The sequence below is a fragment of the Meleagris gallopavo genome, chromosome Z, assembly GCF_905368555.1.
Source record: "Meleagris gallopavo chromosome Z, MGAL_WU_HG_1.1, whole genome shotgun sequence".
Classification (NCBI taxonomy): domain Eukaryota; kingdom Metazoa; phylum Chordata; class Aves; order Galliformes; family Phasianidae; genus Meleagris; species Meleagris gallopavo.
In genome coordinates this window covers 55,798,982-55,820,519 of record NC_139435.1, presented here as the reverse complement: position 1 = coordinate 55,820,519, position 21,538 = coordinate 55,798,982, and the positions used below count along the sequence as shown (strand labels likewise).

General features: G+C 41.0%; 1 protein-coding gene across 1 annotated transcript in view; it reads left to right on the top strand.

Moving 5' to 3' along the window:
- LOC100542043 (neuronal acetylcholine receptor subunit alpha-7-like) overlaps positions 1-21,347 on the top strand; it is a 48,382-nt gene extending 27,035 nt beyond the window's left edge. Inside the window, exons 7-10 of the mRNA XM_085214091.1 lie at positions 1,399-1,593; positions 2,845-2,931; positions 14,891-15,000; positions 20,291-21,347. Coding sequence (XP_085070217.1) covers positions 1,399-1,593; positions 2,845-2,931; positions 14,891-15,000; positions 20,291-20,812 — 914 coding nt within the window. The 3' untranslated portion in view covers positions 20,813-21,347. The remainder of the gene's footprint in view (positions 1-1,398; positions 1,594-2,844; positions 2,932-14,890; positions 15,001-20,290) is intronic.
- The last annotated feature ends 191 nt before the right edge of the window (positions 21,348-21,538 follow it).

The window sequence follows — 21,538 nt, the reverse complement described above, 5'->3', positions numbered from 1 at the left end:
ATGATCTCTAGAGGTCCCTTCCAAGCCCTACAATTCTGTGATTCTGTGATTCTGTGATACAGTGGTCATTTCTGTTCAATAAATTTGCATATCTGGTGAAGTAACTGGGCTGTGTTTTACTTGCCTTTGGACAGAACTGTTCCTTAATCAGCTCATTTGGTGAAAGTGTTCAGTAATACCCCAAATAACCCTTTATGGAGACTTGCATTTCTCCTGTCAATTTTTACATATCACTGTCCCTTCTGTACCTTGTGTACAGTAACACAGAAAAAGAGTGAAACAAGCGAGGTGCTAAGCTCTTCCATCTGGCCATGACACGTGTCCTGCTGCAGTCTCTGCCATACAGCTTCATGGGCATTCTACTGCAACTACGTCACCATTGCCGACCCTACAGTACAGCTATGTTGTAATGTATCTTAATCTTCATACATGACAGAATATAAGCTTGATTTGGCAGCTTTTGAAAACTATCTGTTGCATGGGCTAGTGTACATGACATCAAAAGCTAGCAATCATTCCCTAGGTTGCAGTAAGCCAGAAGTTATGTTTAGCTATGCTAGCTTCTGGCCTCTGTTTGCAGATCTTCCTGTTCTGAGGCTGGGTTGCTGAGACTGGTTTTGAACTGGATCAGATGAGCTTCTTTGATTGATCCAGTTCTAATGATCCAGAAAGTATGAATGTAGGTACTAGAAATCACAGGAGGTGGATTAGGAACCGCAGGCAACTTGCACTGTCAATTCAGATGTTCCTGAAGACACTGATATCTTAAGAGTCAGCCTTGGCCGATTTAATCCTGTAATGATGTATTTCAGCTTTCAAACAACATTGATCTGAGACATGTTGTCCCTGGTCTCATTAAATCTATCCAGCCATATGTGCATTAGTGGCTACAAGTGTTAGAAAATGACTTTTGCCCTGCAGCTGATTTAGGGATTTCTTTTCTCCCTTCTCAGTTGCCACAGGACACTTCAGTGCATCTTCTATTCCATGCTTGGATGCATGGAACAATAAGAGATTCCATGAAGAGGTGGGGAAATACTTTCTCCTTGCTGATAGCTTTAAGAGCCAGATAAGTTCCCTGCTGCAGTCCAAGGCTTGGATGTCTGGAGGTAGAGCCAGCTGGCTTTTACCACACACTAGCTTCTCTTTGAAGAAAGAAGCAGTTTGTAGCCAGCACAGGAGATATATCTTGTTTCTGTTTCCTCATCCCATCACTTGCCTAAAGCCTGAGAGAGAAAGCAGGAGCAACAGGGTGGTAGCAGGTTGGATCTGCTTATGGCAGAGTGAGAGACTGGAGGATCTCTGGAGGTCCTTTCAATGCCAGTGAGAGGCTATCTGGGCAGTGGATGATGGGCAATCCTGTGCCCCTGCCCATTACTCTAATCTCCCTCTCTGCAGGTGTCCCAGGAAAGAGGAATGAGTTGTATTATGAATGCTGTAAAGAACCATATCCAGATGTGACATACACCATCACCATGCGCCGACGCACTCTCTACTATGGCTTGAACCTACTGATTCCCTGTGTTCTCATATCTGGCTTGGCACTGCTTGTTTTCCTTTTGCCTGCTGATTCAGGAGAGAAGATTTCTTTAGGTAAGTGCTAAAGAATTCACTTATTTCTTGTGTACTTCCCATAAAATGGCAAATAACACCTCATGGTTTTTGATGAATAAAGATTTCCCTGAAGGAGCAACAGAAGCACTTGTTTAGTTTAGGAGTAAAAGTTTATGTATAGCATTCACACATACAGTTCTAAATACTTTGGATTCTACTCTGGGATGAAGTAGAACTTGTCACTGGCAGAAGAAGTAATGGTAGTTCTCCATCCCCTCTGTCATTCTATTCTTAAGCACATCTAAGTGCATTTCACAGCTGATTAACTCCCTTTTTCAGATAGGAATAGTAAGAAACAGAGAGTGAAGGTCATGAAAGTGGTGGGCATTGAATTTTCACATTCCAAGTACAGCTCTCAAACCTCCAAGCTATGAGTTCCCCATGAATGCAAAGTAATGACAGCCAAGGAAGAGCTAAATGAGATGTACTGTCATGAGTATCAATATAGACAGGAGGGGTGCTTCCAAGAGAAAGTTGAGAATATATGAGATTGACCCAGGCAAGACCTTTGGAATCACTTCTGTACAAATCTGATCAGAATAAAGATGCTGAAATATAGTGTACTGACTGCACATGGTTAGTAGAAACAGCAGAGCACTGAACAGCCAGTATTTCAAGAAGCAAAACATGGACTATGAGGGATATGACTACTGACTGTGAAAAACAGGATGCAGACAAGGAGAAGAATTATTTGAGTTAAAGCACAAAAAGAGAGTGTAATATTCATGCACTGAACACATGAAATACAAGGCAGTTTCTCAGCACAGGGCAGCTAGATTTTGCAAACAGCCTTTCCAGAGAGAAGAAAATAACACAGTTACTTTCATAACAGGCTGCAGCTCTATGGAGAATGTTATATAACATGTAATATTTGAAACAAGTCTCTCCTCATCTTGAACAGTTGTCTGGTTTTTGTGCAAGCTCTGTTTGGCAAGAACAGTATATTTTATCCATTCTGCAAGTTCCATTTCACTGAGCAGCAAAGAATCTCCTTCACTTTGAGAGAAGCAAAGGTTTGGGTGCAATTGAGAAGTGGAAAAAGAGCAGATAAAGATATATCCAAAGATGCTCTCACTTAGTAGAAGTTCTCACCTGCCCTGACAAGCATGAATTCATGGATTTGGCTTCGCTTTAAAGGAAGACAAAGTTATATTTAACAGCAAAGACATCAGAGGAGGAGCTGCAGCAATCGTGTTCCTCATCTTTCCTGTCCATGTTCACTCCCTGCAGGTATCACTGTTCTGCTTTCCCTGACTGTATTCATGCTGCTTGTGGCTGAGATCATGCCTGCAACGTCTGATTCAGTCCCACTAATAGGTAGGTTGATTTTCTCTGCTCTGTGCAAAAAGTACAGTGTTTCTCAAGAGCTGTTCAAAGCCTGTTGGAGCTTTGACTTTTTCTTACCACACTTCTGCATTTCATCAGTGTTAGGAATAAACCTCTGTTTGGGCTTTATAGTTTGTGTGGATGCAGCAAAACAAACAAACAAACAAACAAACAAAAAAACAACCTGGCATAAGGTAGCTCTGGAAATATCAGATAGACTGATAATTGTAATAATTAAAGGGACTCCAGGTCAATGTAGCTTGGAGGTTTGGGTAGTCAAATCACAAAGGACAGCTCAACCAGTGCATGAGAACAGGTGAGATATTGGAATAGTACTCAGCCTTCGTCCTGGGTTCATTGAATCTGGGTTCACTGAGTTAATTTGACAGCTCTCTGGTTGAAGCTATGCCCACAGAAAGCTTTTGAAGATATCTTTGCAGCTGGCCAAATAGAAGTTTTTCCTCTTCCACATCATCTGCTCCCCCACTCTGTTATGCACTGCTGAGGAATTTTATATTGTACTACTTGAGACAAATTAAATATATGTTTTTGCTTAGCTATAGAAAGTTTTAATGAACAACCCTCCAACAGCATTGGAGAGTCCTGCTACCATAACTGAAACCACAGGGAGTCAGAAAAGATATGTCTTTAGCCTTTAAACAACACTAAAGCTTCAATTTCTGCTTGAGGTCATCCTCACCAAGCTATACAAAGAATTTCCACTGGTGCAATTGCATCAATGGAAATTCTAAATGGAAATTTCCAATGGAAATTTCAAATTTCTTTTGAAATGATCAGTGCGTTGAAACACTATGCTGTCACAGTGGTGTTTGTCCCAACTAAGAGATGAACATGAGAGCAGACTGGTGAGGCTTGGACAAATCACTCAAGAAATTCCCATCACTGTCTAAACAGCAAGATTCAACCTACAACTATAGAAGTTACTACAGTGATGAAACTTGTGGGTTCTTATACTTTGGGGAAATGCTTTTAGGAATACTGCCTATACTACCTATATCTATATAATACCCATACTGTGAACAAAACAGTTGTTATGACTGGCTTAAAATCTCTAAAGCTAGAAATAGCCTTTTAAAATCCAAACCAGGAATCTTCTAGTCAATTCGCTTTTTAGCCATTGTTAAATAACTCTGAAGACAATATAAGAAATCCAGAGGAGTTAAGAAGCTATAAGGATTAAGTGATTTTCACAAGGTCATGCAAGAATGCCAGAGGGACTGAGTCATTTTTTTTCATTAATTTCTTCTTTCTGAAGTGTCAAATAACAAGGAAGGTGAGGGATTCACTGTTGTTCTATAAGATGAATTGATATGAGAGATTGCTTGTTTATTGTGGGACTGTCCTGTCAATGAGCTGGCACAGAGAGACACTGACTGGATATTATGACATTTAACATAAGAAGTGAGAATGTTGGTCTTGACAGTGTGTTATTTCTGAGGTTGAGTGTGACAGTAGCAACAGGAAGGGAAAGTCACCTCTGTGTCCTGTACATTTCTCCAGCAGCTGCTTGGTCACTAGCAGCATCACAGGGGTAGTAAGAGCTCTCAGACTATGATCCAATGGGCTTTATATGCCAAGGGCTCCAGCCTCTGCTAGGTGAACCTCCTGAAAGTGCCTTCTGAGAAGCAGAGGCAGAAGGGAAGGCACTGAGGCTGGTCAGCCTGCCAGCAGATTCAGGTGCCTACATTTCTGTTGGCTTGAAGATGAAGAAACCCACCAGAGCTGTGAAAGCTCAGTTGAATGGGAGAGGCAAAAGGCTGGGTAGCAGTTTGTGATCATAAAGGCACAGGTTCATATGTTGCCTTTCTATTGCATGCACATGCACTAATGGGAAGGGCTTCAGTTAATACTGAAATCAGTTTAGAGGGTCATATTTATTTTTGTTTTCATGGAATAATCCCTCTGCCTTGAGAACATGAAGTCTCGATTTCACCAGTGGAAACTGGTTAAAACATCATTTCCTGACCTCAGCAGGTTAGGAAAAACAAACCTTTTCTGGTTTGTAAAATAAAGAAGTGTGAACAGCACAGGAAACTCAGAAACTGTTAAAACATCTCTTGAGCTAAGGTCAATATATTCATGCAAATTATGATTAAAGTACACATTCTAGGCAACTGAAATAAATAAAATATCCAATAATATATCAATATGTGACAGAAGATGCATTTCTAGAGGTTGGTGGCCCTGCCTGTGGCAGGGAGATTGAAACTTAATGATCCTTTGGGTCCCTTCCAACCCATTATATGATTGTAAAATTAAAGCCTTTCACAAATTGTATAATAAAAAGAGCAAAAGACCATTTACTCAGACAACTTAATATTTAACTTCATGGAGAAAAAACACAGACCTACATGTCGGGAAGGAAGGTGACAATGAAACAGTAAGGATAAAAATTCCCACAGGCAAGAGTTCCTGAAAACTTCCAAATTACTTGGGCATCTTACTGAATGAGATTCTAGCCACTGAGTCACACAGGAACTTCCAAAAAATCTAACAAAACCCTTGTCTGCATGTATACCTAGGACTCCACAAAGGTGAGTAGAAGACATTGAAGGGATGCACCTGTATGCGTTCCATGCAATAGCTTTAACTATATAAGTTTCTACTGTTACAATTCCCTACCAGAGAAAATAAGATATATAAGAAAAAAAGCTATAGAAATTTACTATGGATTTAGGGGCTAGAAGAACAGGCTAATTGCTACTTAATCCAGCATAGATATAACAAACATCACATAATGATAGGGGGTGAGAGATCATGGTAATGGTGGTGGGGATAACCATTTGATCAAGTCCCTTGCTCCGTGTGAATGTTATCTCAATTATTACAAAATTATTATCACAAAGTCTAGGAGATAATAAAGAAGTCTATTCTCACAAATAGTATACCAAATAAGCCTTGTTGGCAGCATGTATTACTATAAGTTTTTTAAAAATACCTAAATAATTAGAGCATATCAAATCTATTGGAAACGCACCTCCTAAAGTTGTCATATAGGTCAAACACAGTCTGTTTCTTTCATCCGTTCACTGGACAAATTTTGTATTGTGGAACATAGTAAAAGAATATTCCTAGTACATAAATGTTTTGTAAGATCCTGGTAAGTGACTTCAGGTATCCAGATAAAGGACTCCTAAACAATCTCATGTCTACAGTTATCAGGTACCTCAAAGCTCCAGCCTGAAACAGCTGTAGCCATGCAACCCCTCCTCAGAAGGCCTCACTGAGCCCAGTGGTTTGCTGACTTAATTCAGTTTTTTACTGTTTGTGTAATGGTAGAAAGTCTTCCTGATGCTCTTGACTCCCTTGTCAGTCTCAGCTGCTTATCTTTAGCTTTCTTAACACCAGCTGTGAATGCCCAAATAATGATTCCAGATCTTGCCTTTGCAGCCTGTCCCTGCTCCCTGCGCTGCAAGGTATGCTGACCTTTTGCACTGGTGCACCGTCATGAGTTCCATGCTAGTCTTCTGATGCACTTTTTTATTTCTCTGAGTATTGGTAGGATTCTCCATTGCACTTGAAGGCTGATTTCCTGTAAGGCCTTGCTGTTTTCCTTTATTGTTTTTATCCTTCTGAGCTTTCTCTGACATGATCTGTTCCCCTTTGTGTATTTGTGCATCTACTATGGAGCTGAAACAACTATGTTGGTTCACCATTCTTGAGACCTTTCATATTGTGGCCACTCTAGACCATTTTCCCTCTATGACTTCTCAAATGAAGTGTGAGTTCCTCTGTTCCATAGTATCCCAGGTTTGAAGCCCTGCTTTTAACTCTCAGCTCTACTCCAAACAAACAGGGAAGGGTTTTTCACCCTTCACTCTTCTGGCTTCTGTACCCAAATACTCTTTATTCAGCAAGTACTGAACTGAGCTGAGTTACGTAGCACGATCCTGAGATCCTATCCCCACCCCAACAATGCATAAACTCTCCACAGTGGTTTTCTAGTAGATAATAATTGGGATATTTATTTGCTAAATTGTATTTACCACATAATGATCATGTTTCTTCACTGTTGTCTTTGGTTTGGCTAAAAGCCCTCTTGAGATGAATGCGAGGATAAGGTGGATGCTTGGACAGTTTGGTCAGTTCCTGCAAAATCAGCATGGTTAGTATCAAGTTGCAGAAACAGAACTCAGAGAATGCTTGAAAAGGATGCAAGTAATTTGATCTTGAAAAAGAAAAATCCTCTGCTAGTTTACAGAAAAGTTACTGTTGCTGGTATTCATGCATGTAGGAGGAGACACTCTGAAAAGACAACCCCACACACTTGGAAAAAATCTGCATTGCATTAAAATTTGTTTTTGTAAAAACCTTGCTTCTCCTGCTACGTGGACACGGCTGAATGCTTCTGACTTTCACTAGTGTAAAAACACTTCACTAAAAAATGCTATACAACTTATTTTTCTCCATTCTTTGACCTCAGTTTTAACTAGCTAACTAATAATAGGTGGTAATTTCAGAAATTCTCTCAGATGCTGTTTGAAGTGCTTCTGTTGAGGAAAAGGAACGTTGCTTTAATCTGACTCCTAGAAAATAACTCACTTCTCGGGACTTGTCTATTTGCAAGGAGTTGTAGAAATTGTATAATGATTCTTCTTAGCTGAGGCCATATTATCTTGTCTTCAGCTTACACTTGGATAAACAAAGCACCACTCAGCCTAAATAATCACAAGGGCAAGATACTTGCTTTTTTTTCTGCCTCTCTGCAAAGCATTTCTCTGCTTCCTTGGCATGCCCTTTTGCATTCTGTCAGTTTGTAAGCTGCCCAGGGGCTCTCTTAATCCATCGTTTGGAACTTCCCCTCACAATAGACTCACATTTCTAAACAGTTCACTAATGCTATGTTAATGCACATTAAAAACAAGCTGACTTCTTCTCTGCAAAGAGCAGGTGACAAAAATTGAGCTAGAAATCAGCAGCAGGCTGCTTATAAACTTCCAGAATCTGGACCGTGATGCTCCACTGCACTGCAGAGTGAGGTGTGCTGGAGCTTTTTTTTCCACAACAGTCCCTTTCTCTGAGAGATTGTCCCAGCTAAGTAGATGGGTGATGACATTTGGAATCTGTTCTTTCCCAGCTGTCTCTGGGGCTTGCATGTACAACTGTTTCCATCCTTGTCCACAGTAGCCTACGTAGGGCAAAAGCTATTTCCAAAACCCAGTTTTCAGTAGCATGTGTATATGGCTAGTAAGGCACCAAGATCACTCAAAGCTTGCACACTGCCCTTCTCCAAATTCATCTGTGATGCCAACTCTGGGAAACAGAGCTAGGATGCCTCCGTTTCTTTAAAAAAATTTTTTTTACTACCCCTAGCAACAGAAACAAGCTCAGCCTTTTGGATTAAGAGCAACCAAGTCCCATGGCATCTACAAACACAATAGTTTGGCCAGAATCCAACACAAGTTGATTGTATGCGCAAAGCTTGTTTCAGTTCTATGCCCAGGAGCTCTCTCCTGGCACTAAAAGCCTCGGAGTATAGCTCCTTAAAAGACTTCCAGAGAACAACTATACAGCAGTAGCTGTGTCCTAAATTTACCCTCCCTGGTATAGCTTCATCATTCATCATGAGGGAGCAGTGTGTCTGGCTGCACACATGCTTTGACTCACTTTTAATTTCTCCCTAAAAATATTTAATAAAGAATCTAGTTATGTATAGAGCTAGATTTCATTACTCAACAAAGGACTATATAAAAAAGTGCAGAGAACTCCAGATGTGATGCACACCTGAAATTTCTGCCCTGAGTGCACTGGTCACTGGCTGAAATCCTGAAGACTGTGGGGTACAGCTCAGGTATGACAATTGCTCTTTCTGCTACTAAAAAACCTATGCAGTTGTGTACAGATGTGTCTCACATATACAAGCCCTTGAGTAATCTCAAGGGAATTTCACGCATTTTCCAGCCCTTGAAGACAATGGTATCTAGCCAAGTGCATCATATAAAAAGGGATGGATGTGCACTGCACTGTGCTGATCTTCCAGTTCAGTGAGCAAGTCAAAATTAAGCAAATACTCCTATTTCAATTAAAACTTCCATGCAAAGTCAGGACCTGTCCACTGAAACTCAAGGATTAGTTAATTTCCTCGATAACTACATTTGAAGCTTTCAGATGTAAACTTTTCATGTTGTTTCTCTCTTTCTTTTTTGTTTGTTTGTTTTAAAATTCTATAAAGACAATGATATGCTGATTAATAGAGCTGGATAACCAAGTCCATTTTTGATAATGATTTATGACAATCTCTGAGGAAAGGATCAATTTCTTCCTCAGGCGACATACATATGCCTGAATTCTTTTTTTTAAGAGCATTACAACTCCCTTCTTACAGTCTCCATATCTCTGGTTTGCTTCATTGAGCTGTATTTCCTTCTAGAAAGTAACCCTCTCCCCTCTTTCTCTGTGATGCTGGCTTCTTCCATCGCTACATAAATCACATACTTCAGAAAGTATCCTCTTCACCTGCCTACATCCATTTGGCACCCACCTTTTTTACTATGCTGGTGTCCCTCTTGCTCATCTGGCTGCTTACCCTCCTATCAGTAAAAAGCTCACAGAAAACCACCAGGCTTTGAGGTCAGACCCCAGGTGGCGGAGTACAGTCATGCAGAGAAACTAGGGGATGGCTTCAGCTTGAGAACAAAGCTGCAGTAAGCTGTGATCTGGCTGCTCTCTTCCAACTCAGCCAGCAGGCTGCAGAAGTCAGATCAGATTGCCCAAAAGCCAAATTCTCGAAGTGTTCAGACTTCTGAAACCAGTCAGGTGGTTTATTTTTCCCATTAAGACTTTTCATCTCCGTGAATTCGTGGCATCCTCTTAAACAGAAGTCGTTACTATTTTCAGATTTTTTACCTCAATATCTCCAAAATGCTGCAAACCTCAGGGGAGTGTTAGGAAACATTTCTTCTCAGAGAGAGTGGTGATGCAGTGGCACAGGCTGTCCAGGGAAGTAGTGCAGTCACCATCCCTGAAAGTGTTCAAGAACTGTGTAGATGTGATAGTGAGGGATGTGGTCAGTGGGCATGGTGGGGGTGGGCAGATGGTTAGATAGATGATCTTAGTGCTTTTTTCTAGCCTAAATGATTCTTTGATTTTATGATTATTTCTTCCCAGCTCTCTCCAGAAAGCAGTCATGTTGCAGAAAGTGTGTTTGTGCTGTTTGTGCAGAGTGGTTGAACGTGGACTGTGTGTGGGGGGGTGAGCATAAGGAATGGTCATTTCATGTAGTCAGTATCTACATGATGCATGACACCTTGCCTGGATTTATCAAATGCTACACAAAAAACTCTAGTTAGCTTCAGACTAGGTAACATCACTGTATTTTCCTCTTCGTCTGCTTGCTTATTCTAAATCCACAAAGCTTAAATTGCTGCTCATGGCTCTACTGCACTGATTTGTTTTCAGTCTTCTCATCTCCTTACTGTTCATTATCATGCCAGTGTTATTTCAATACAAATGAAGCTCATACACTGTGAGTAAGTATGTTCGCAGCAGATGCTTGGGGTGATTTCTTGCAGTTAGTCATACAGCAAACAAGACAGCAAATTGCTAAGACAAGGAAGAAATGTGGTGCTTTTGCCACCTCTAGGAGTTACAGATTGTTTTAAGCTATAAGCATAAGACATTAGTGGTTCTGACTAGAAAGAGAAAATAAGATTAATCTATTGCATTTTCTGTCATCTGCCCATATATCCTCAGTCACTGCCATTTCATTTTTCTCTGCCTTTTTTCAAATTTTTTTTTAGTGTTTTTCTCCCCTCCCTTCTATGGTCCTGATGGGAGCTTTGGTGATGGCAGAGCTTCTCTCAGAATCTTCCATCCAATAGAAAGCAGCCAATTCTTCACAGTGATCTATGGTGTTTTTCCCAAAGTTAATTATCTTGGATGCACTTTATCTAAGACAGAAAAAAAGAACAGTTTTATTTCTCAAACATCTGGTTCTGTACTGCGATAGCTTTCGGGCTGAGAAGAGATTGAAAATACAGCTCCATGCCCCTGCAGTTACCATAATAACCAATATAAACACAAGATCTAACCCTGAATTCTCTGTCTTTACAAACATTTCATGTCTGTGAAAGACCAGCTGGATTGTGGCAATGTTCTTTGCTTTCTGCTGCTGGTAAGACCTAACAGAATGCACAGTGTGTCCCAGCTACAGGAAAATTTAACAATGGATAACTTTTTCCTGTCCACATTATCTATTTTGTCTCTTTGCTATCTGTGTACTACAGTAGGACAGTAAGGGAGTCAGTCCTCAACTTCCTGTTCTCCTCCCTACTCTTAGAGAAACTCTGCCTATGAGCAACCATTACCTGCTGCAGAGTGAGATGGTGTCTGCCCAGCATGAGTCCTGCTTCCTGCCATAGGAAAAAAGGACAGTTGGAATTCCTCATGCTGGGATCAGAAGTTTCCTGAATCCTCCACAGATTCAGCTTATGAACCTGGAGCATTTTCAGAGGGAACAACAGTGTATATCTTATACTGAGAATGCACTGGGTCATTTCTGTCATTTCATGAGCATTCACCAGAAACCCTCAGCACTAAATGATTGAAATGACTTGACTTAGAACAGCTCTGAAACAGTCCAGAATGTCAGATGCAAAAACTGATGCTTCCAGCAAAGAAGGAATAGCAGTGGGAGGTGCCCAGCCTCACCATTGTAACTACCTGATCATTACACTCACCTTCATCCCCCCATTATTCTACAGTATCAGCAACACTGCAGTTGGTCAGAATGGAAAAACTCTGTTTTTCCTATGATTAGCTGTGTTAATAAATCTAGATAATATACTGCTTTCTCAGTCAGTGTTCACTGATAAAATCAACAAAGCAAAGCATCCATCTGGAATCATATCACCCCTCAGGGTTTCTGTTTTATTTACCCTGTTTCTAATCAGCCCTTAAAGTTTATCCGGTTCCACTCAAGCAGCAGATCTTACAAATAATTTCTAAAATAAACCACGTTGCTTCTCTGACATAGAATAATGTCACAAAAGGTCCATAAATGGTGCTGGAAGCTCCTCTATTTCTGAACTGCAAGACAGTGCCATTATTTTGACCTAAGCAATGTCACAGTATGTCTGCAAGAACAAGTAGTTGTCACTGATTTTTTGAAGAGCTTCTAGGTCTCTGTGCTGTATGAGATCTGTATTTGCTATGACAGCAGCACCTGATCTACTTCTGACAGTGATAAGACAGAGCTTGACAACTCCAGATGTTAAAACAGCTGTCCAGGTAGCATGTTACATCATGTCTCCTTTGGCAAAAGGAAGAAAATCAGCTGTAGAAGAGCACATATTTCATGTTTGAGAGGGATCAACTGAGAATCTGGAACAACTCTTTTTTTCACACACTATGGCTTTGAAATCATACGAAGAGCATCTAGTGGTGTCCAGAGCAGACCTCAGTATTCCTGTGGAATATCAGAAGCTTTCCAGGTGTGCCTCAGAGCAGCTGGCATGCAGCACCAGATCCCATACTCTTTCAGATGCACTCTGGTCTGGGATCGCTTTTCTTAATCTGAGAGCTGACACTGCACGTGGTAGAGCGATTTGTTAAAGCCGCCAGGGTGGCCTCTATACATGAGGGAAGATCTTAGCAACCAGGAACTCTTAAGTAGGATACAGAAAGATGATTAGTAAGAGATGCTGAACATTTCCCTTCTGATGTATAAATGAAAGGGATGAGCTTTTGTGTGTGTGTGCGTGTGTGTGAGAAATCAGATTCGCATTAATCTCCACCAATAGACATACATGGGAACGGGACTTTCTGAGACCAGTGGCTTCAAAGCTCTAAGTGCATAACTGCTGTATCCTTATGGATGGACCCTAAAATGTCTAGTGGCTGGACTGTGGCTCAGCTGCTATGACACTGCTTTTTTCCTGAGCTACATGTCATGGGTGAGCACCTCTAATTTTCTGTGGCAGTATTCAGCTAATTTAGTGAAGACCTAGGAATAGAGTTCACTGATTCTTGCATGTGTGGGGCTGGAATAGGGTGAGAGGAGGCTGCAGTCTACAGGGAATGGTACAGATCCCAGTCTGTTCCTGAAAGAACTGTTTTCCCTGCTTTCTAGCAGATATCTATAGAATTTTCTGACCTCACTTCCCAAGTTTACTGCATTCAAAGTTTAAACTGTGAATTCCCATTGCCTGGGATCTTAGGAGTATCAGTTAATACAAAGTTCTTTTAGATTCAACAAAGTAATTTTATAAGGTTCTATAAAAAAATACAAGCCAAAGCCCTTCTAAATTGAACGTTTCAAGCCAGAAAATCTTATTGAAGGCTCTAAAATGCATAGAATTTACTGCAATATTTAGTGATTTATAACAGTAGTTAGACCAGTGATATTAGCACTTCTAGGTTTCTCTTGTATGGGACATGCTGGAGTCGGATCAGCCAGCTCCTCTTAAGCCTGAGTTCATAGTTTGCAGTACTTCCACCTGGCTGTTAGTTCTCTCATAAGTAGGTGCCACGGTGACATCTCAATTCACATCACCCACAGGAACATCCAGGTGTGAAATGTATTGTATCATGGAGAGCCATGTCCTTCTCTTGAAGCAATTGCAGTGTTGGTTTTGGGGAAGAACCTCATTATTATGAACAAGTGTTTTGCTGCTGAGGCAAAGAGAAACAGTATTAAGAAATGAAGATGGACAAAAACAAAATTTGCCTTGAAGTCTTTATTAGATTACTGGCATTTTTTGTAATCCACGTTGAGGTGGTGGTGGAGGCTGCAGTTCATGGTGGCTTCCAAATCTCTCTCTAACACCTAGACATAATAGTCCTTGGTATTTTGCCTCAGCTGTCTTCAACAACTGCCTTCAAATGCCATTAGCCCTGTGGATAATCGTTCAGCGTAGTCTGGTGCACCAACCCCACCTCTGACAAGAGAGGATGTATGCTGGGGATCGTAGAATCATAGAATCATAGAATCACAGAATCACAAGGTTGGAAAAGACCTACAAGTCCAACTGTCCTCCCATCACCACTGCTACCACAGGCTACTAAACCATAAGTGCAGTAAGGTCTCCTCTGAGTCTCCTCCAAACTAAACAATCCCAACTCCCTCGCTGTTCCTCATAAGACTTGTGTTCCAGACCCCTCACCAGATTCGTTGCCCTTCTCTGGACACGTTCCAGGGCCTCAATGTCTTTCTTGCAGTGAGGGGCCCAAAACTGAACACAATACTCGAGGTGCAGCCTCATCAGTGCTGAGTACAGGAGGATGATCACCTCCCTGCTCCTGCTGGCCACACTATTTCTAATGCAGGCCAGGATGCCATTGGCCCTCTTGGCTACCTGGACACACTGTCGGCTCATGTTCAGCCAATCATCAACCAGCACCCTCAGGTCTCTTTCTTCTTCACAAACATCCAGCCACTCGGCCTCAAGCCTATAGCGCTGGATGGGGCTATTGTGGCCAAAGTGCAGGATCCAGCACTTGGCCTTGTTAAACCTCATCCTATTCACCTCAGCCCAGCGATCCAGCTTATGTAGATCCCTCTGAAAGGTCTCCCTACCCTCAGGCAGATCAACACTACTTCCCAGCTTGGTGTCATCTACAAACAATGATGAGATGCATTGAGGAGATACAGTTTCAAGTCTCAGTTCTGGGACTCAAGATTTTGATTTCTTTCCCGTGCAGTAGGTTTAAATTTAGCACTCCAGCAAGGGTATTCTCATAGAAACCAAGAGGGGTAACCTTAAGGACTGAGGAGGGTGCAGAGTAATGCACCCTTTTGGGCAGCAACAAGGTGTGGGAGCAGAAGGTGGTGGTGCCACAACCACATTTTCTGGGGGTCCACTGATACAGGTATCAGAGAAGAGGATGTTTGGATGAGATTCAGCACTTCTTAAATGTAGCTCAAGATCAAGGAATGTTATCTGCCTTTTGTTTTTCTCCCTTTCTGACCAAATCCTCCTTTTACTTACAGCTCAGTATTTTGCTAGCATCATGGTCATTGTTGGTTTATCTGTGGTCGTAACGGTGCTGGTTCTGCAGTTTCACCATCATGACCCACAAGCAGGAAAGATGCCCAGATGGGTGAGTAGATTTGGTAGTAAGTGTTCAACAGCATTTAAAGAAAATACCTGAAAGTTGTGGCAAGCTGACAAGGGACAGATGTTATTCCCCATTAACCTCAAGTGTCAACTACAGACAGTATGTTTTACACTGTTATGTTTGATATTAGAGAGAGAGAACAAACATACTAAATTTGGGTTTCTCTTAGAATCAACATCACTTGTTTGGGTTTTCTATTTAAACCTTAGACAAAGGTAGGCTGACTCATGGCACAGTAATCTTTCTCTGCACCTGCTTTTCAAGGGCTGGCCCTGTGGGCAACACCTTTGATTTCTTATCTGGCAGACACCTCACATTTATTAGACTCTGCTGAGCAGTTTGTCTGCTCTGTTCCCTTACAGAGAAGGGAACAACATTACGTTTTCCATTTAATGGCAGAGCTGTGATCTCCCAGAACAAAGGGAAGAGGAGAAGCTGATTAGCTTATCCTGTCTTACAAGCGAACCTGTTAGGAGCTGGCTCACAGAAATGCTGGAAAACCAGGAACTTCAATGCCTCTGCGCTGAATACTGAGCCCAGCTATGCTTTCCACAGCTTGGAGCAGGTTCCTGTTGCACCATCAGCAGAAAGGCAACTGCTGGGCTCAGTCTGATTGCACTGACATCACTGACTCAGAAATTGCCATTTGCTAAGGCTGCATCCAGTAGTCTGGGTGGAAAACGAATTTTGTCTACTTCCATCTGATCACTTCTCAGTGCAGTTAACGTATAGACACACCTTCTCTACAGCAGAAGGCTCTGTTATCTCTGTGAGGTCTGGCACCTCTCTCAGATGCCTTTCAGGGGGTGTATTTATTTTATATTTTCAAGTTAAAACATTTTTTTTATCTCTCCATTTATTGAGAATAGGTTTAGAATAAGCAGGATATGCTTTGCTCTTAAAAAAAAAAAAAAAGCAATGGAAGTATAAACAGATACAAATAGTCATCTGCATATCCCAGTTTCACAGGCGTCTGTTTCTACAGCATCCTGTAGTATCTCATTTGCCACAGTTGTCATGGTAGTCAATTACCCTGTCATGATATTAAACACCACATGATTACCAATGTCAGCCTGAGAACAGAAACGCTTTCTAATATAGCTTCTCTAAAAATAAACTGCAGCATCAAAGCAAAATAAAAAAAAATTAAAAAGGAAGTCCAATACATATTAAGCTTACTAAAAATTACTTCTTGATTTCAAGACTGGAGCACATGAATACATGGACAAAATATGCAGCAGTGTAATAGCTCCCACGAGCAATTCTGCCATTTCTTCTGCTTCTTGAGGAGACTAGACACAATGGCTCACATTAAATATGATCATAGATCCAACAAGTCAGCTCTCGCTCTGTCTCAGTAGAGCAGGAGATCTTCTCAGGCCAAGTGAGTGCATAGGAATACACAAGACAGGAAATTGATGGCATTATCTAGGAGGAAGTGGGGGACAGAGAGGAATGGTGAGAGGAAAGGGAATGAGTGGGTCTAGACCTATGCCTTGAAGTATGTTATATAGAACTTGTTTACTCACCACTGACTTGCTGCTAAGTTTTGGGACTACCAATTTGTCTGTGCTTGTCAACATCAGGATCTAAGACTGCAAAGATAAAAACTACAGAGAAAGAAGACCTAAATGCATACTCTGGGTTCTTGCCACAAAGCTGCCGAGATCCACTGTCAGTTGGCTGAAAAGATTGAGTGCAAGGAGTTCTCACTCCTGAAGAACCTGACTCAGTGCACTGACTACCGAACTGGTATACATTAAAAAAGCACAAAAACACACAAACAGAACAAACAAACAGAAACAAAAACAAAAACAACAACAACAAAAAAAAAAAAAAAAAAAAAAAAACCACCACAATTGTGAAGTAAAAAGTATAGAAGGGCTATAGGGAAGGTCAGATGATAGACTGTGAAAGCTGTAGACCAGGAAAGCTGACAGGGCTGTGGGATCTGAAGAGAAGAAAAGTGAATGCCAAATTTGTAAGAATGAGTTTGACACCACAAAAGTGGGTGTTATTCCTCCACCAGTAAAAGGCCATGGTTCAGTCGTTAAGATTCACAGCACATTTTCCATTTTTATTTTTTCCTGTGCACCTATTTCAGGGAGATTGCATTTTTATTTTAGATACATCCCTACAGACTTTTGCTCGATAAAATACAGGAATTTAAGATAACTATCTGCAGAATCTAGGAAATAACTTGCTTGAATTTTTTCTCTGCAGTTCCAGTCTCAGCAGGTATCCTTACCATCCAATTATTCTCCACTGACTGGATGTTATTATAGGATTATTTTTACTTCCTATTCAAATGCAAGTAGCTGCTTGTTCTGGGGGAAGTCACTAGGTTTATAAGGAAACAACCCCAAAACTAGAGAGTTCAACTGATTGCACTACCTACACACCTGATTTATAAACTTTTCTCCATTGAGCAGTTTTGTTTCCTTGTTCATCTCTCGTTTCTCAATAACTCTGTGTTTGGCCTTTGGACCAAAAAATCTAGCAGACAGGAGTGTTAGCATTTAGTCTCTCTGTAGGTTCTTACTTCACAGATGATAATTTTACCTTCCTCTCTATCAATCTTTTTTTCCTAGAGAGAAGATTAAATCCACGGTGTTCAGCCATGGTATTTTTCGGTTACTCAGTTCAGAAGTGGGGGCTGCTATCTACTTGGTACTCCCTCCACTGACTGTGGAGCAGAGCACTAACGAGAGTCCAGATAATTAGCACTTTGAGAGTAAATAATATCAGGCATGACTTACTGCTCCATCAATATGCCTCTGCTGACAAATCAAAGATACTGCACTGTACATGAGAAATATAGGAAGATCAAGCACAGAGCAGGAAGGGGGCTTTGGGATTCACTGAGTTTCAGGTTTTTCTTTGGATATCCTTACATCTGGATCGGCTGATGCAATTGAACCAGCAGGCATAAACTTGTGCAGGAGCTTACTTCACTCTTCTCAAGAAGTGTATGTAGCTGGAGATCAATTTTCTGGATTTTCAGTGATCGGAACTGAGAATGTATCTAAAGTGAAACAGTGTTATGCTTAGGGGAGGACCCTGGTGATCACAACAGCGATAGGCTGTTTACCCTTGAGGTGGCCTCGCCTATGTCCTTCCTTCATAAGAAACCCAGAAATGACTGTGCAGATGAGAATGCATGTTCATCCTACCCAGGTTGTTTTCTGATAGCTCCAGCACTGCATCTGGGTTGAAAAGAACCATAATGATCATCTAGTTTCAACTCCCCTGCTATGTGCAGGGTCGCCAACCACCAGACCAGGCTGCCCAGAGCCACATCCAGCCTGGCCTTGAATGCCTCCAGGGATGAGGCATCCACCATCTCATTGGGCAACCTGTTCCTCTATGACACCACCCTCTGGGTGAAAAATTTCCTCATAATATCTAACCTAAACCTCCCCTGCCTCAGTGTAAAACCAGTCCCCCTTGTCCTATCACTATCCACCCTGGTAAACAGCCCTTCTCCCTCCTGTTCCTATGCTCCCTTCAAGTAGTGGAAGGCCACAATGAACTCTTCCCAGAGCCTTCTCTTCTCCAAGCTAAACAATCCCAGTTCCCTTTCCCAGTTCTCAATCAGCCTTTCCTCACAGCAGAGCTGCTCCAGCCCTCTGATCATCTTAGTGGCCCTCCTCTGGACCTGCTCCAAGAGCTCCACCTCCTTCCTGTACTGGAGGCCCCAGGCCTGGACGCAGTACTGCAGATGGGGCCTCACAAGAGCCGAGGAGAGGGGGACAGTCACCTCCCTCTCCCTGCTGGCCGCCCCTTTTTTAATGCAGCCCAGAACATAGTTGGCCGCCTGGGCTGCAAGCACACACTGCTGGCTCATGTCCAGCTTCTTGTCTACCAGAACCCCCAAGTCCTTCTCGGCAGGGCTGATCTCAAGGGGTTCTTCACTCAGTCTCTATAAATACGTGGGATTGCCCCGACCCAAGTGCAGCACCCTGCACTTGGCCTTACTGACCCTTAATAGGTTCTGATGGGCCCACTTCTCCTGCCTGTCCATCTTGAAAGGAAAAGTACGTTCCTATGGAATAAAGGTTTTTCACCTAACATCTCCTTCCAGAGCTAACAGATATATTTAAATTTTTGAGTAAGAAAGTTTACCTAAGCCAGTATTTTAACATTGTTAAAATGTTGTTAGCAATTAACACCTTATTTTGCTCCATGATGTTTCATCTTATGTCCATAATATGTCATATGACACTGTAATTAAATAAGTTTAATTAAATCCAGTATGGATTTTTTTAAGCTGCTTCATTACAATTTTCTGTTTATTTTTAGTGACTGTGTAGGAAATAATGAAAGATTTAAAGCCCTCAAGATAAGCAGAATAATTGGAAACAGGAAATAGCCCTTCAGGATAAAGAATAAATGATTAATTAGGAGCAGAGAAGCAGAAAGGCTTGCAGAAAATGGCATAAGTCTGCAAACGAGAAGAACTCTCACTGTAGAATTTCCAAGTTGTGTAAACATCTTTCACTGGCAATTGCTTTGACTCTTTATTATTGTTATTCCCACTTGTGGTAATTAATGCCTTCTCTTTTCTGAAATTGTGCTTGTCTTTATAGTTGCAGCTCAAAATGTTAGCTGCAATTTCCCCATCCCTGCATCTGCACTGTGCAGGGGGACAACTCAGCCTGTATCTGAAACCACTATATAGGCAAAGTGTGACGACTTCTGTGTGGCTGAAGTGTCTGGAGCAGAATCACAGAGGAAGTCTCGCTCTTTCTGAAACAAGCAGTATTTAGATTTCTCAACTGAAAAAAAACAAGGTTGTTTATTTAAATTTAAACAACAAGGGTGGGGGAGTATGCTAAAAATAACTATTAATCTGTTGTGGAATTTTTTCAGCAGAATCCAAAGCTTTGTTTCTCAGTTCCATAAGTATTGGTCCTCCCATGCTATCTGAGAATTGGTTGAAAAAGAATGCAGCCAGTTTTATGCACATTTGCAGAGGTCTGGGATTATTTGCAAACTATTGGACTTTTTTTGTAATGTAAAATTTTACATCCATTATGCTCTGCACCTTAAGAGGACATTGAACATCTGTTTGTTCTAGACATATCCATAAAGGGTTTGTCTCAGGAAGAAGCCAGACACAAAACCACTACATTTGAAAGCAGATAGCTCATGAAGCAGGCAGTATTTCTAGCAGAACATACAAATTGACTGTGATAGTGACTAAATGTTTCAAAAACTGCTAAAATGGACAAAAATTCCCTTTCCTTATGTTATATTCCCTTTCTTTCAGGTCCGTGTCATTCTACTGAACTGGTGTGCTTGGTTTTTACGTATGAAAAAGCCCGGGGAAAATATAAAGCCCCTCTCTTGTAAATATAGCTATTCCAAGCACCATCCAAGCCTGAAAAATACAGAGATGAATGTCCTACCTGGGCACCAGCCCAGCAATGGCAACATGATTTATAGCTACCACACAGTGGAAAATCCATGCTGCCCCCAGAACAATGATCTGGGTAGCAGGAGTGGAACGATTACTTGCCCCTTGCCAGAAGATAACGAGCATGTTCAAAAAAAAGCTTTAATTGATATCATCCCAGTGATTGTGAAGATACTGGAGGAAGTTCAGTTCATTGCAATGCGCTTCAGGAAGCAAAATGAGGGTGAAGAGATCTGCAGTGAGTGGAAGTTTGCAGCTGCAGTCATAGACAGATTATGCCTGGTTGCATTTACCCTTTTTGCCATCATTTGCACATTTACAATACTCATGTCTGCTCCCAACTTTATAGAAGCTGTTTCAAAGGATTTTACGTAAGCATTTCAGATATGAACACAATGAGATGGAAGGTAACTTTAAAGTGAGTATCATCAGTACTATTGCTAGATAACTTAACTCAAAACAGAGAAGTGTACTTTTATGTGCTGACATACACAGAAGGGGATAAAATTAATTTCAGGAGATAATTTTTTCTGATGTTAGTAATAGTAGTTACTGAATAGTATACATACTGACCTCTTACATATTTCCTAGACAACTTCCACACATAGTTATGTTATCATCTGCTACAAAAAATAGAAAAGAATCCAAATCCACAATGTATTTATTAGAAGTTAACACCAATGTAAATGTGTTATTGTATCTTTGTGAACTTTTAAATATTGTCATAATTTAAATGATAGATTAATGACTAGAAGCAGGATTTTGTTGTTTTCAATATCTTTATGTTTTGTCATATTTGTTTAATGTGGCTGTGACATCTTCTTCTCAGATTTGACAGGCATCTCTCTGTAGTTTTATGAGGCTACATATTACATCTAAGAAAATAAACTATTATCATGTTAGCTCCTAATAGTGCAGTGTCTCATATTACTTCTTTTGTTAATTTGTTTCTAATATAGAAAATGTTGGCTGTTGAGGATGGAAAGAAAATTCATTTTCTATAATGACAATCATATATATTTTTAATCGCACCCTTCATCCCACTCACCATTGCTCCTTAACATCTTAATTTGAAATATTTCTGATCTCATGGGTCACAGT